At 35.5% G+C, this 16,070-nt stretch overlaps 1 protein-coding gene across 1 annotated transcript in view; it reads right to left on the minus strand.

Annotated features, from left to right (window-relative positions):
• Nucleotides 1-8,459: 8,459 nt before the first annotated feature.
• Nucleotides 8,460-16,070, minus strand: part of LOC145678638 (chymotrypsin BI-like) — a 66,019-nt gene continuing 58,408 nt past the window's right edge. Inside the window, exon 5 of the mRNA XM_081749005.1 lies at nucleotides 8,460-8,734. Coding sequence (XP_081605131.1) covers nucleotides 8,570-8,734 — 165 coding nt within the window. The 3' untranslated portion in view covers nucleotides 8,460-8,569. The remainder of the gene's footprint in view (nucleotides 8,735-16,070) is intronic.

Genomic DNA, 16,070 nt, shown 5'->3' on the forward strand with positions numbered 1-16,070 from the left:
AGTAAGTTAACCTACCAACTTTCCTAGGTGTAGTGCGTAAAATATTGTGATATGTTCTTGAAATCACGTGACCTGGCACCAACGACGAAAAAAGCAAACCTGAAAGCGTATACAAATGAGGAAATTTACCAGTTGTAGTAGGGATATTTGCCAGTTAGCAAAATGTTAAGACTGAAGTATATATCTGTAATACATCTTGATCTATGTTTTTGTGCGGGCCTGGTGTTTCACAAAAGTACAGGAATTTATTCCAAACACACTGTTGATTATATATTTCCACAAAACGATTATCGGATAAATAGGCTTCTTTAGGTATCGAATACCTAAGAATTTTATTTGGTATTAAGATACCTAGAATATCAATTTTAAAACTGAGAAATTTTGTCTGGCGTAACCACAGCTGTATTTAACATTACGTCGATGTTCCAAGAATCAAAGTGAAATTTATGAGAAAAACTGAAAAAGCCAGATACAATAGACCAACATAGTGAAAGAAAAGAGTATATTTGAGCGTAGCATGACTCTTAACCATGGAAAGTATCTGAACTGAATTCAAAATTCCATAAGTTAACTGATTCAGTAAAAGATCTGTTAACATTACGTCAATATTCATAGTAATTGTGAATAATCCAGAGTCGCCTTTCGTTCATAATCACTACAGTCAAAAGTTCCGAAATTTCATTCTGAATCTAAAGTATGGCATGCTTAACTGCCAGTACCGCGCCTCGTACTGTTTTCACCCCATGATTAAAAGCTTTCTTAATACTATGGAGTTCGAATTGCAATTAGTCATCATGTTCCTGAAGAGTATTGGGTGACTGCCTTATACATTGCGTCTGTGAAAAATTGTAGGATGAAAATCCAGAAGAGGAAATTCCTAAGAGCCATGAAACTATCGAACATGTAGGGCAATGCTGGTGCATACAGTATAGAGAGTTAGTGGAATACTGGAATGCACAAGGTATGACAAAGAGTAATTTAGCGTAAAACTCACGTTCCATCGTAAACATATCACTAAGAGTCAGGAGGTGGTATTTAGTTTTGTAAGGCCTAAATCCAAATGTATTGGTAATATAGCATAGACTGTATCTGTGATATGCACAGCGTATTTTGCATGCGAAATAGCGATAATTACTCTTGCCAACGTAGCTTGTTTCCGATGATCTATGTCCCGTTCAGAAGTAAAGCATACCATTTGCAGTGGAAAGAAATTTAATAACCAAAGCACCTGAAAGGAGAAAAAACTCGTTTCAGCACAAGCTCTCTTGTAGGGATTAAACTTATTATCATTTAGAGTTAATCCACTGTCATTCATCACTGACACTAAACTTCTTTATTTCCAGGTATGTCATCTCAAATTGTTGAAGGTAAACATAGGGCAAAATAACAGAGTAAAACAAAAAATGTAGTCCTAACTGGATTCCTTTGGACTTTGGATGGTGGTGATAAATTGAATGTTTATCTTTTCCTGTGCTTCTGACACATTACAATAGGACGACTGTATACTGCACGCCCGTAATATATTCATGCTAACATAGCTCATTATCGCATCATATGCTAGCAACAATCTAACCAAAACAATAACTAAAATATGTCTTCTTTTTCAGGTTTACTACGGGAAATAAACATGCATTAGCCTCTCATAAATTCGTTGGTTCTCATTGTCAAATTGACACAACACTATTGAATCCAACATTCCAAATTGTCTTCCAAAAATTTCCGTATGGAGTCTTAAGTGATGCGACAAGCTTCTTACTAAGAGCAAAAGAAAACGCCACTTGCGACATTCTGGAATGCTATAGATCTAAATCTATTCTTCAGCGCTAATCCAAAGGCTTTCTCTTAACAAGTTTGTAGTTTCATCGGGTTCTTGTCATATAGAAAACTTGCGTGTATCACATATGATGCGGAGAGTTTGTAAGCATACGTCATGGATCGTTATTGACGGTTGGTAAATAGGAGTCTTTGGTACAATCATGAACATTAATAAATGGAGACTGAAGCCATTATTTCTTATTGCTGCAACCTCCATTTATTAATGTTCGTGACTGTACGTTCCTCTAGCATAGTGGGGGAACAATCAGCCTACTTTTGGACGTCCTTCCTACCAGCCTTCCCTGAGGGGCACTACTTCTTAAAACGATTTAGGGTGAACGATTCTATCATAATTTCACCATGACCCGTCCGGAACTTTACGTAATTAATATTATCATATTTTCTTCCTTGCATCACACCTGGATCGAAATGTCTTTTTAGAAAGGTCTTAGAACTTCCTTTTCTAATTGTCGAATCATATCTCCAAACCAAATAACCTTTCTTAAATGTTTGTTGCTTCTTGATTTTTGCATATGACTTGGTGTATGTCTGGAATCGCTTATATAAAATATCCCGTGCTCTCTTCCTTATATATTTCAAACGTTCTAGACGATCTTGGTTTTCGGAAAATTGACACTGATGGTCCACATGACCGAAGGAAACGATTTCGGAGAAAACCCATAAAGGCACTCAAAAGGAGAGATCTGCATGCTAAAATTAGCAGTCACTTTGTAAGAAAAAACAATCTGGGGCAAAATGCAATTGAACTAGACTGGTTATTTTTGCGCAAAGCAAGTTTTAGCAATTGCTCTAGATGTTTTATGGCACCACCAACAAATATAGAGAATAGTGCGCCGAGGCATCCGCAAAGTGTAACTGGATGTCGAAAACGTTACACGAAGACTTGACTTGAAAAAGATGAACCAGGATCACATATCAACTAGGAAAATATACCATATTTCAAGATGACTGTTCATACAAGAAATGTGACAAATGTGTCAGTCAGCGAACCAGCAACAGAGAACCGAGTCTCCTCGTCAGTACAAACAAACAAGTAGCTGTGTTTGAGAATATTGTCGCTAGGATACTTCTCAGCGAAATCAATATACATCCAATAGAATGGAGGGACACTAGGATGAATCTGAAGGTTCCCAAGAGACTTGTCACTCATGTTTTTCAAAACCTGGAAAATGTATATGTATTCCTTGCATTTCCGGTACACATTTTTTTCATGCCCACAAAATAAAGAGAATCAAGCAGCAAATTATACCTTTTCAAATCCAGTGTAGTTCGCAGTGAGTTTCTCGGCATGACACTTCTCAAAAACTCGGTCTCTCACAAATATATGAACGGCAACCAAATAGACTTTTAAAAGAGGCATTGTGTTAACATTGTACAGGTGAGAATTCCTAATGATGAAATGAAATGCTCTCTCTTCGAAGGCAGGATCCTTGTCGAGAGCATCTTCTAGCCAGGCAATGATATTCTTGAAATAGTGGTCTGGTCTTTTCTAATATCTATCGTACCATCATATTCAATGAAGAATATGCGAGGATCAGATGCTTTTGCGTTTTCGCCTGAAACATCACGTTAGAGTTTTACAAAACGTTTGAATCCATCACCCTCTATGTCATTGGCCGCAGAAACATAAGAGACTGTAAACTGATAACTCTTAATTTCAGAAAGTCAGCACGAGATTTCCCTTGTCAAATTCTTTCTCTTTCTAAGAAACGTTATCACTTTCGAGTCAGTGTGCAAGAGAAAAGTGTCTTCCCAAAACGTAATAACAAAATGAGCGCAACGCATACAAGGGTGCCAAAAGTTCAAGATGGTTCAGTGATAGATTTCTCTCTCTTGGCCCTACGGAACGAGACGGAAATTCAATTGGCACAAAATTTGAGTGAGGATCGTCCGAAACTTGTTGCTTTGCGACTGCGGCCAGATCTTTGATAGAGGCATCTCTGTAGATTTGCAGGTCACGATCCGGTTTATATGCCATTAAGGGGATAGCTTCCAATATGGCGATCTTCAGGCATCGCAAGAATCCTGTTGAGGCTTGCCCCACGTAAAATAAACGTCTCCCTTCAGTAACTTCTGGAGTAGTTCCGAGATGACTGAGAAGTCCTTGACATAACAGCTCAGGGACAAACGGACTCCGAAAAACTCTTAATTTGGTTGTTCGTCCGTGATCGCTTGTAGCTTCTGATTGTATCCAACATTCTACCGGAGACAAACATTCCGAAGCTCTACAGCTCATGTCCACGTACGAACAAAGAATGATGGGGAGTTTGGTCTTCTCCGATGACAGTTTTAATCCTCTACAAACAAAATATTGCACAGGTCGACAATTTCATCCACGCTAGATGCAACAACGTAGAAGTCGTCAGCGTAATACTCACATCTGTGCCAGACCGGGAGAACACATAGTAAAAGAGTGGGTGAGATCCTAAAACTTTTCCATGTCCTCCGAAGGGAGATTCACTCGGATTGGATCACACATCTTCCATGAATCTGCTAACTGCTCAGGTATATAGTTGTACTCTTCAACAATTTTAGCAACGACTGCATCTGATTCATCGTTCACTTCTTCGTACTCCTGACCTAAGTCAAATTCTGTTCCCATACGTAGCTTTACTGGACGGGTGGTGGGACTCGTCACATACACATCCAGCATCTATTCACCAAAACTCGCACATCACACTACAAAAACACACACACCACATTATTGTTCGCTGGAAAATATGTTGTATTCAGAATCAATAATCAATTATTGTTCGATCAGTAGCAGTCTTTATGTGATCGCCAGCACAAACATACAGATTCCTTTATAATATTGAAATCGACCACATATATCCTTTCAAAAGTGTTTTTGAGTGCTTACCCACGAATTCTTTAACTTTTAATTAAGAGTTTAAGTATCAATTTTCACATCTTCATCTTATACGAGTCTGTAACGCGCTCATTAGATCAGTCTTATACAGATGTATGTTTTATTCAAGGATTAGTGATTATATTGTCAGTTTTCTTTATCGGAGCGCGAGACGGCCCACCGGAAAGGAAACCAAAGTAAGTCCAAGTAAGGCCGTTCGCGATAACGTTGGCGAAGAACGATGAATAATTTAGTTCTTTTTATGTCGATCTTCAGTAGATAGTCAGAAGTTATATCATCAGGTATACATTCAGAGTTTAGAATAAGAATTGAGTTACACACTTCAGATAAGTAACACTTTAGCATATAATATAATAGTCTGTGACATATTCAAGAAGTAAATAACATACTTTAATACGTAACACTAGCAAGAAGTAGTTAAACTTGTACATTTCCACATTCTCTGAAAATACATTTTGGAATTAAACAATTAATACAATAATCTAATCTTACATTCAATTTCCTTCTGTACATGTATAGGAGAGTGTTGTAGGGCATAGAGATTCACACGGGTAAGTATTACAAGATGTTCCATGAGGATAAGTATTTTGATTAACAAATTACAGAGAAAGTAGTTAGTAGATTAGATTAGTTTAGGTGTAAAATTGTAGATGATAGTTGTAATAGTGATGATGATATAAATCCAAATATAAGTCCCAACGTAATTTAGTGATAATGCAGTTAGTAATCTATATTATAAAATTGAAAGTACAATGTTTGTGACTCTAAATCTCTTGAACTGCCCGACCGATCTCAATCAAATTTCTAACGTAGATGCGGTTCTAGCCTGGGAATGTTTTAGCTTTTTACTTTGAAAGTATAATTTAAGGTTGGAGAGGAGGGGGATATAGAAAAAATAAAACTTAATAACTCTTGAACCACCTGACCGATCTTGATCAAATTTTCAATGTTGATGAGGTTTGTTACTAAGATGACTTTTATCATTTCATTTTGACGGGGCAACGTAGGGGAGGTGGTGGAGGGGGAAATATATAAAAATCAATAAATATAAAAAGTGAATATGTTTGTGAATTGATAACTCTTGAACCACCCAACCGATCTCGATCTAATCTTCAACATGGATTAGGCTTGGGCTTGAGATGCTTTCTTCATTTCACATTTACAGTACACCAAACGAGACGGAGAGGGGAAGGTATATGTCAAAAAAGTAAAAATATAAGTGACTGTCTTTGTGACTTCATCACGCTTAAACCACCCGACTGGTCTTTTAAAAAATCAACGTAGATCAGGTGATTTTTATCATATCAATTTAACGGTAGAACTTAGGTTAGGTTGAGTGGAGGGGAGAAATCCATAAAAATAAATTACACTGAAAACTCTTGAACCACCAGAGCGATCTTAATCAAACTTTCAACATGGATAGGGATCGGGGCTGGGATGTTTTCGTCATTTCACTTTTACGGTGCAGCCTAGGGGGGAGGAAGGAAATAACTATATAAAACTTTAATTTATATAAGACTGAAAGTGACTATTTTTTAACTTAATAACGCTTAAACTGTAATAAGGACCTCAATCAAGTTTTCAAGATACATGAGGTTCGGATATGAAAACATATTTGCAAATTCACTTTAACGGAAGATCCTAGGGGAAGGGCAGAGGAGAGGACAAATAAATAAAAACTAATAAAACCTAATAACTTTTGAACCACCCAACCAATCTCGTTAAAATTTTCAACATATATGAGGGTCGGCCTTGGGAGTTTTTTATCGTTTCACTTAGACGAACCAACGTAGAGGAGGGGGAGATATATATGTAGAAAAGTAAAATAAAGTGTCTGCCTTTGTAAATTCATCGCTCTTGAACCATCCGACCAATCTCAATCAAATTTTTAACATACATGAGTTTAGGGGCAGGGATGGTTTAGGCTATTCAGTTTGAGGGAGAGGTGAAGGGGGAGAGAAATTTCCAAATATAAAATATGACCGATAGTAGATGTGAATCCATACTTTTCGGAGTCGATGAGAGAAACAATGACACTTCTGATGCTGTTTTGAATCCAAGTTCAGTCCTGATAGTTGGAGAGTGGGACGGTACAACGTAGGGGAGGGGAATAAACATATAAAAATGATAGAAAATGACTAATATTAGTGTCGAATCCATAGTTTTAGGAATAACTGGGATTAACAGTGACAATTGTGATGCCGTGTGTTGCAGGAATTAGGAGGGGTAGGGGGCTATTTATAATAATAATCGAAAATAACCAATATTAGTGTCTAATCCATAGTTTTCGGAATCATTCAGATGAACACTGACATTTGAGATCTGGTTTCATTCTAAACTGCCCATCCACTTGGGGGAGAGGAAGAAAGACATATATAAAAATAATCGAAAATTGCCACTATTAGTGTCGAATTTATAGTTTTCTGGATCCCTTAGATGAACAGTGGTACTTTCGATCCAAAATCAAATCCATAACTTTGGGGATGGGAGGAAGATATATTTAAAAATCATCAAAAATGACCGATATTAGTACTGAATCCACATTTTTGGAGGTCGCCGAGATAAACGGTGGCAATTCTGATGCCTTGTCTTGCAAGATGGGGTTAGGGCAATGTATATATGAATATATTCAAATGGTCAAAATGACAGATAGTACTGTTGAATCTATAGTTCTTGCGGTCGACGAAATAAGCAGTGACACTTCTGATGCTGTTTCAGTCCATTTTCAGCCCTGACACATGGGAGATGAGGAGAGATGACATAAATTAAAATGATCCAAAATGAGCAATATCAGTGTACATTTAAATTATTTATTTCCGTCCATCAAAGCGGGTAGTATATGCTAGTTTAGAATAAGACTTATTTTAGGATCTTTGGGACGAGAAGTAGGTCCTGTATTCCAATTATAGCAATGCAGAGGTTGTTACGAATAAAATATTTCGTTTATAATGCTAGGCATATTAATCAGTAATTCAGAAGAATTCTTTTGACCTTCAATTTAGAAGGTAGCTTAGTCAATAAATTGATTCAAATAAAGTTTTTTGTGAATGTTAATTTAAGTTTCAGAAATGAGATAGATTTTGATAATCCTTACAAAACAGAATCGAATATGATAAGGACATGTATTCTTTATTTGCATATTGCTTTCTTTTTCCTCTTTTTTTGTTTCTTAAGAACTGCAATTGATTCCTCTGTCCAAAACACACCAAATATTTTACAAATATAGGAGTAATCCTTTTCACAACGATAAATATTATTTATAATAGTCTTGTAACCATCATTATCCTTAGTTCCAATCGCAACCTAATACTCTCTCCGTAAGTATTGACAAATTTTCAGTGATCTAGTTTGAATCAGTGAGTACGTTGTTTTAATCGATTATGTAATTGATACAACTTTTACGCACCGTGTCTGACGTTCAATCCGATTGTGACAAATAATTCACATGCTGTCGGCCCATCATAACTTTCAATCAATCAATGACGTCTCAAGCTCAACCATATTTTGTTTCCTTTAATTCTCTCCATTATAATCATTTCACAATATTTGAACACACTGCCACATAATTTACATGGTATATGAAAATTATAGTATGAGGTTACTCCATTAAATGTAAACATGCTCCAAAAATGGAAAGATAGTAATATTGTTGGAAATAGGTGGTCGGGAGTTTGAAAAGTTGACAAACAGTTGAGTAGAAAGCCATCATGTACGACTGAGCAAACGATTAGAACGTGAATGAAGTATTTCATACTTTTCTCGTATATCCAAATGTATTTTCTGCATAGTAGACAGTACAAAAAATAATTATTGAATTAATTTAACAAAAACTTCAATAGTAGATAAATAATATTATAAAATGTTTTAAACTGGTAAGCCTGTAATGTTTGCAATCCAGTCGAGGTATGAAGACGTTCGTGTATAAACCATAGGCAGGGATGAAGGGCATTCACCATCGGACCCGGCTAAAACACCCAGATGAACAAACTTCCCTCCATCAATTACAACAAGGGGACTGCCACTGTCTCCCTGTTAACAAGAATCAACAAATTATAACATTAATATAGGAATATTAAATATTACTAGCAATAATAGGTTCACAACTAATATACTAGCTAATAAAAGTTTGTCATTCGGAATTTAGTTTCTGCTCATATTTTCTTTGCTGATTCGCTAAATTAAGTCAGTTGAAAATATACTTAAGTAAAATGAGATGAACTCCCATGTAGAAACACCGGAATAACACCAACTAAAGTCAGTATACTGACAATAATTCATCTTACTTTAAAAAAAAACATGTATCTTGACTGGTGACTAGTGTTGTAAAATTTCCGAAACATCCGAACCTGTTGGCAAAAAAAAAAAAAAAAAAAACGTTTTTTCCGCTTTCTTTCCGGAAAAAATGGGAAAATAACAACCATCTTTATATTATTTTAATTCTACTAGTAATGGAACCTTTTTTTTTCTCGAATACGTGAAAAATGTAAGTTGGGAAATTTCAATGTTGGGAATATTTAAAGAACAAACATTCGAAAATCAAATTGTTAAAATTATTCCTGAAAATGAATAGTCTACACTCATTTCCTTTATGTGCTTTTTAGTCGTTTACTTGTAGGTGTGCGTTAAAGAACGTTTACAGTTGCACTCACATTTATCATCATTAAGCGTTTGAGTTGCAGCAATTAGGGTTCTTCAATGAAACTGAATTCCAAATATCCTATTTAATCTGGTGAAATTTTGTTGATTTTAATCAAACTGCTTCTTAAACGAGAGAAGACTAGGCACATTTCAGTAATACTCATGCACTAAAACATGTAATTACTATTATTTGATATTATACTATAGACTTCTATAAAAAAATTATGTACAAAATTTTGTATGTAAAGAAATACATGTTTTCTAGTGCGACAAATTCTCTCTATATATACAAATGAAAGTGCCTATATTTGTAACTTAACAACTCTTGAACTACTAGACTGATCTCGATAAAATTTTCAACATGAGTGAAGTTCGGTCCTGGGAATTTTTTTTTTTTTTATTTCCATTTGAAGATGTAATTTCGAGGAAGAAAGGGGAATACTTATTTAAAAAAAACGATATTAGTGTCGAATTCATAGTTTTCGGTGTTTCTAAGATGAACAGTGGCACTGTCAGTACCGGTTAAATCCAAAACATCACTACAAATTGAAAGAAGGGGGAGGGGAGATACATGAAATGATAGAAAATTACCGATATTAGTGTCGTATCCATAGCTTTCGGTGAGGTGCGATGAACAGTCACACTTCCGATGTCGTTTAAATAATAATGCAGTCCCATAGCTTAGTAAACAAGCTGCATGATTGTAGGTTATACTAATCTAACAAGATTTTTTTAAAGCTTTGGAAAAAGTCAAATGCTTATTTCATCTCTCTAACGTTGTTCGAATACATCATATCATGATCACAGTATTCTCTACTTGGGATATGTGTTGCCCCCTTCTTCTTATTTCTATGACGTAATTACTCTTATAGAAGTCTTCATACTCTGATCACTTGTAAAACTTACTTTCCAATATTACATAATAAATGTGATATTCAATGCTGCTGTTTAAAAATTTAGTTTTAAAACATTTACCAATCTGGCGTTAGTCTTTTGGAAAAACACACTATTTTGAAAATGTACGTTGACAACCATATTTATAATATTTGTATCATACACATTTTGCCGAATTTTGTATCCATAAGTTTAGAAGATACAAGGGTGTGTCATTTTAAGTTCTAGTCCCTATACATAAGAGACTTGAGAATATTTATTTAATTAGAGTTGCATGCTCTTTGGCAGACGCCAGGCATGCTTAGGTTCGAAATTCATTCCCCGGATCTGAGGATTAATTTAATGTAAAATAACGTTTAATTATAAATAAACTGGGGGCCGCGGTGGCTCAGTGGTAGAGCATTCACCTATGGTGCGTGAGGTCCCGGGTTCGATCCCAGCTCCCGCCATGTGAACTTTATGGTCGACAAACACCGTGTGCGTGCGTTTTCTCGCGGTTCTCCCGTTTCCTCCCACTTTCTTCATTCCACAATTTCATTCATTTCTCATAATCACCGTTTCCTTTAACCTAAGCGGCATATTCGGCGTGGGACGAGAAACTTAAAGATTTCATTTCATTTCATTTTTCAAAAATAAACTAACCACTGAGCAAAGCAAACCAGTTTATTATTATCTAATGTACTTCTGTCTTGTGACAGTTTCGCCAACTAACGACGTAGCTAAATTATATAATTTGTTTGATGTGTCATGAAGTCAAGTTGTTAGTTGACGAAACTATTACAAAGTACACATACAGGTTTATAATATAAGTTGGCTTGATTTGCTCAGCGATTAGTTTATTTTTTAATATAGTATCTAACGGTCAAAGTTGGTGTAATGAAGATTATGACAATGTGTTTAAGTTAGCTGTTATTAAAGAACGCCATTTAACCAGGGATGACACATGTATGCTTCTGATTGGGGCAGCTCCGATTTAAGGGTTGTTTGTTGTCCTAGTGTTTCACTGGTTTATATTTACCCGAGTTTAAGTTGGCACATCCCGTTTACTAATTTTTTGTGTACTACTAATATTGCAGTATTCTATAATATTATTTTCGGTATTATATAGCTTTACATTAACTGCTACATATGTAATTTTAATTTACAGTATACATAAACATTGATGTAATACTGTACGCCAGGGGAAAGTCAATATACGTATCGTGGCATAAAGTCTAATGTGCTTGTTACTTTCATAACAATGTGTACTGATACATCCAAAAGAATGGACTATAAAATTGATTTTCTACTGCTTAGGTAATTAGATAATTAAATAGCTCCGCCGAACAACGATGCAAGCGACAATTTTTGTTACATTGAGATTTTAATAGAAGAACATGTAAAACGACATTTCCCACCATGTAGGGTATTTCTTTTTCCATAATATTGAGTTTGGCAGCACTTAACAGCCAATGGATTGAGTGGCAAACCGTTACTCTCTGGAGCAACGTTAGAAGCGAGATGATGTAAACCGCGGATTCTATTATTCTTTCGCCTATTAACCAAAATCGTTTAAATGATGGTAAAAAGAGGACAATTATTGTGAGTGGAAAGAGCAATGTCATAAACGTGTAAGGAATGCTGGAAGTCCGTCTATATCTAAAAGAAAGCGGCCTCTGCCTGGCAAACTACAATCGGAAGAAGTAAATGGAACAACGTTGCAACCGAAATACATCAAGTTTGTATGCATCATTACTGCGAAAACGTTTGTTATTTTAGTAACAATACTACTAACTTTAGATGCTTCTCGTCCATATTCTAACCAAAAACACAACAAACTTCGTGGAAGAACATTCCATAAATTACTCTAAAGCTGGTCAACGCATAAAGTGCTAAGAAAGAAAAAGGAAAGAAAAAAGACAAAGTGATGGGTCCGAGGAACAAACGAAACCCTTCGGTGAACGTTCCCACTTTCCCACTTTTGTATGATGAAAATCTTACAATCAAAGCGGCAAAAAAGGACTTGTTAGAAATGAGCATGTACATCCCTAAACAGTTTGTGGAATTTTGTGAAAAAAATTAAAAAGAACAATGTTAAATAATTCCTCGAACATTTTTTTTCTAAAACGTTGATGTTAACGATGTCCAATAGTGCATTGTTTTTTTTTTTTTTTTTTTACTAACATTCATGTATTCATAAAAATTGTATTTTCAAACTGACATGCATTACTGTACTAGCCCCAGTGTTTAGTATAGCTGTCCCAAGAACTGCGTTAGAAGGTCCTTTGCTTGCAACGTTGTTTCTGGAATAAATGCATTTAAAACATCAATAGCTCCGTTAAATGGTACTGTAATGGTAGAAATTGCAGTATACAATAGCACAATAGCATTGTATACAATTGTATACAATAGCACTTGATATAAAGGCATAGTGTAAACCAGAAAAGGAAACTTAAAGCCAATAAATAATCAACATAGTGTTTCTTTTTTCGAGTTTTGTAAATTTAGAATGTTGTCGCTTGCAACGTTGTTCGGCGGAGCCATTCAATTGCCTGTGGAAGGAATGAAAGTAAACCTCCTACCTGGGCGTTCTCGTTTTGAAAATTTAATTTCTATCAAAAGGTCCCACTTCGGAATATGATAAACATGAGAACCGTAGCTAGTGGAGGGAGTAGGGCAGTTGTCCATGGCGCTGATGGCAAGAGAGTGCCGAACGAGCAAAAAGAGCAGGGAAAATGTATTGGAAATGAGTAACGATCCGTCGCCCAGAAAATATATTGACGACCTGTGAAATCAATATTATCAGAAAATATTGTAATACAGAAAATGTACGATTATTACTGTAATTTAATGCTGTCACCTACTTCAGACATACATAGTTTCTGATGTATTAAAATTTCCTTTCTTATGGATAGTAAGAAATATTGTAAGTAGTTGTAAATTTCCATAACTGTTCTCCAAGTGGATCTGTATAGAACCAAAGGCAGATTTGTGAAGTTGATCCGAAAGTCCAAAATAAGCCTGTTGAAAATACTTCTTATTTGTAAAAGAATTCATAATGATCGCTTTTGCTTTTGCAATGGTCTCTCTAAGAAACTTGATAAAAATTCATAAAGCATAACAACAAGAGTTACTTCTTTTAAATGTAAAAAAAGGAAAAAGAGAAAAAGAAAAGCTTGGTAAGGTGAATGTAGGGGGAGCCGAATTGTACTTCGCCCCGGGCGCTGTAATATCTAGCTGCGGCTGTGATACAAGATCATGGTGGCACTGATACAAGATCATGGTGACTGTACCTGTAATACGATTATATGTACTTATTTGTTGTTGTCGCAACATTTTAATTGTAGAAAAATGAACTAAGTTAAATTATTGCTATTGTTGCGCCTGTATTATATCGAGGCACCAACAATACTTTAATGATTTAACTGATATAGAGACGAAACATATAATTAGTTTCTATAGTAATGGAATTTGTTATTAGCCCCTAAAATGTTTAACACAAACACTACATACGGAGAAATCACAAATATTAATACATGCATATCCACGTCGTTTTAGATAAGGATGTAATATAGTAATTTTTTTATACATAGTTCTCTTGTAGGCCTAGTAGTATGGATTTTTTATGAACTTAACGAAGAATGTCATACATGTACAGCCACTTACTTCAGAAAAACAGAAAACATAATGTTTGGTTTTTCTAGTATAATGAACCTTGCATATAGGTATCGGGGAATACGTAACTCTTACGATCTATGCATATCCACTGTGTTCAGGCAAGTGTAAAATTCTGCAATAGAGGTACAGAAGGTAACGATTGCGAATAACAAGGAGAAGGTTGGGTGTGATACACAGTAGAAATTGGCTGTTGTGCATAGGTTGACATTAACGAACTAGGATTCGTTTGATTATTAAAGTCATTCAAAGAAAATGTTGAGAGACGGTTATGTTGGCCTATTAAAGAATGAATTGCCTGTGACAATTCCGCATAGTTACTCTTCTGTATGAGATCCTGAGCTTTTTCTAATTCATGGAATCGATGCTGTAACTGCTGTACTGTTTGGAATGATTCCAAAGCTATCTTCTGTAAAAAAAATTCTTTGTAATCCTAATGAAAGAAAATGAATCTTCTGTTCCTAAGAGGCCGCTAGCATTAGCTGTCTAATGGCTCTTAATTTTCTTAAGAAATATAAGTCGACCTCCTCATTTTCGTTCTGCTGTATTTAAAATATTTCTAATTCTGCTTTATATATTGGTAAATTTGGACGAGGCAATGAAATTAATTTAGTTCTAAGATGGTCGTAATTCATGTTGTTAAATTGATTTTCGTTTTGTAATTGTAATACAAAATCGAGAGCTACATCCTGCAAATACATCGGTATTATTTCTTTCTTCTTTTCGGGGGTTTATACCTGGAGCAAAACTAAACGCTTGAATAACATAAAATATCGATCCGGGTCGCCTGTACTGTGACCTGAGTATCTAGTTAAATGGAGAATATTAACAGGTATTCGGGAGCCTGATTCGGCCATATTACTATCGTTCTCTCTATACGTATTCTTTCCAGATCTAGTTGTCGGCGTAAATTCCTACCAGCCTAAAACGAATCAATTTACCGCTAAGAGTAATGGGGGTGCTCACGGATATTATCTTTATATAATCCTGTTTTTATGATCACGAACACTAATACACTGCACATTAAAACGTTTCTAAGTCCGTTACTGTTAATAAAAATAGCGTCCCGTAGGAAAGTCCTTAAGAAATGTCTATTGAATAGACGCCAACGCATCTATCATGTAAAATTATCACTATTGATGTAGGGTAGAGCAATTATCGTACACGGGAGATTGGACTTTCCCATTACCTATTATTATAAAAGATTCACTTCTGTACAGAAATACATTACAATAAGTAGTTGCCTCTACTATTTTTAGGTAAAAAAGAGGAAGGAACCCAATGACGAAGCGTCGTAGTGCTTTTTAGGAAAGATATCTCTCAATTAACCAAGCGTCGTGAAAGAGTAAGGTGTTCCCAAATGGCCAGGCGCCTTAGGGCTTTGGTGGTTTGATCATCCTGAAGAGATTGGTGATTCTTGATATGTGCCGCTCTCTTTTATCCTAAAATGTCGGCTACCTTCGTTTATCTTCGTCTTTCCGACTGTTGGCGATTGTGGGCGACACCTCTTCGGTACTGTCGTCTACGTTGTATTTTTTACTGCCAAGACGTGTAGTAAACATATGGCTACAGCCTGGTCAGGCACGTAGCCAGGATTTCGTGAAGGGGGGGGGGGTCCGTGACATGAAATACTGTGGTTATCACACCAGGAGCTCGATCGTTCTAAACTATTTTAATGGAGCATATATTGGTTGGTTTAGCCAAGATTTCGTAACGCGGGGGGAGGGGGTGACATGATATTCTGAATGCCCAGGAGCTCGATCAATCTAAACTACTTTACTATCAACATATATTGGTTTGTTAGGACGATAAAATGAAGATATGATTGTATGTATTTTAATAACAAACTATGAAGAAATCTCGAGTAAAATAATAAGAAAACGTATTGAGAAAGATTTTACAATATTTACGTCCTTATTCTGTTCATTCAAATATAAAAATTTTGCTTTCATTATGACCTCAACTATTATAAAAAGTACATATTCACTATTATAAAAAGTATCTACTCAATAATATTTTACTCTTGTACTCTTGTAAAATATTATATTTTACAATATCTGCGTTCCTTTTTCTGTTGAATCAAATGTTAACAGAACTTTGTTTCCACATTTTTTTTATTATACCGTCAACTACTGTCTGTTCCAAATGACAGGTTAAAGGAGCAGTAGAATATTGTTTC

The sequence above is a fragment of the Thermobia domestica genome, chromosome 2 (genome assembly GCF_964235325.1).
Source record: "Thermobia domestica chromosome 2, izTheDome1.hap1.1, whole genome shotgun sequence".
In the NCBI taxonomy this organism is placed as follows: Eukaryota; Metazoa; Arthropoda; class Insecta; order Zygentoma; family Lepismatidae; genus Thermobia; species Thermobia domestica.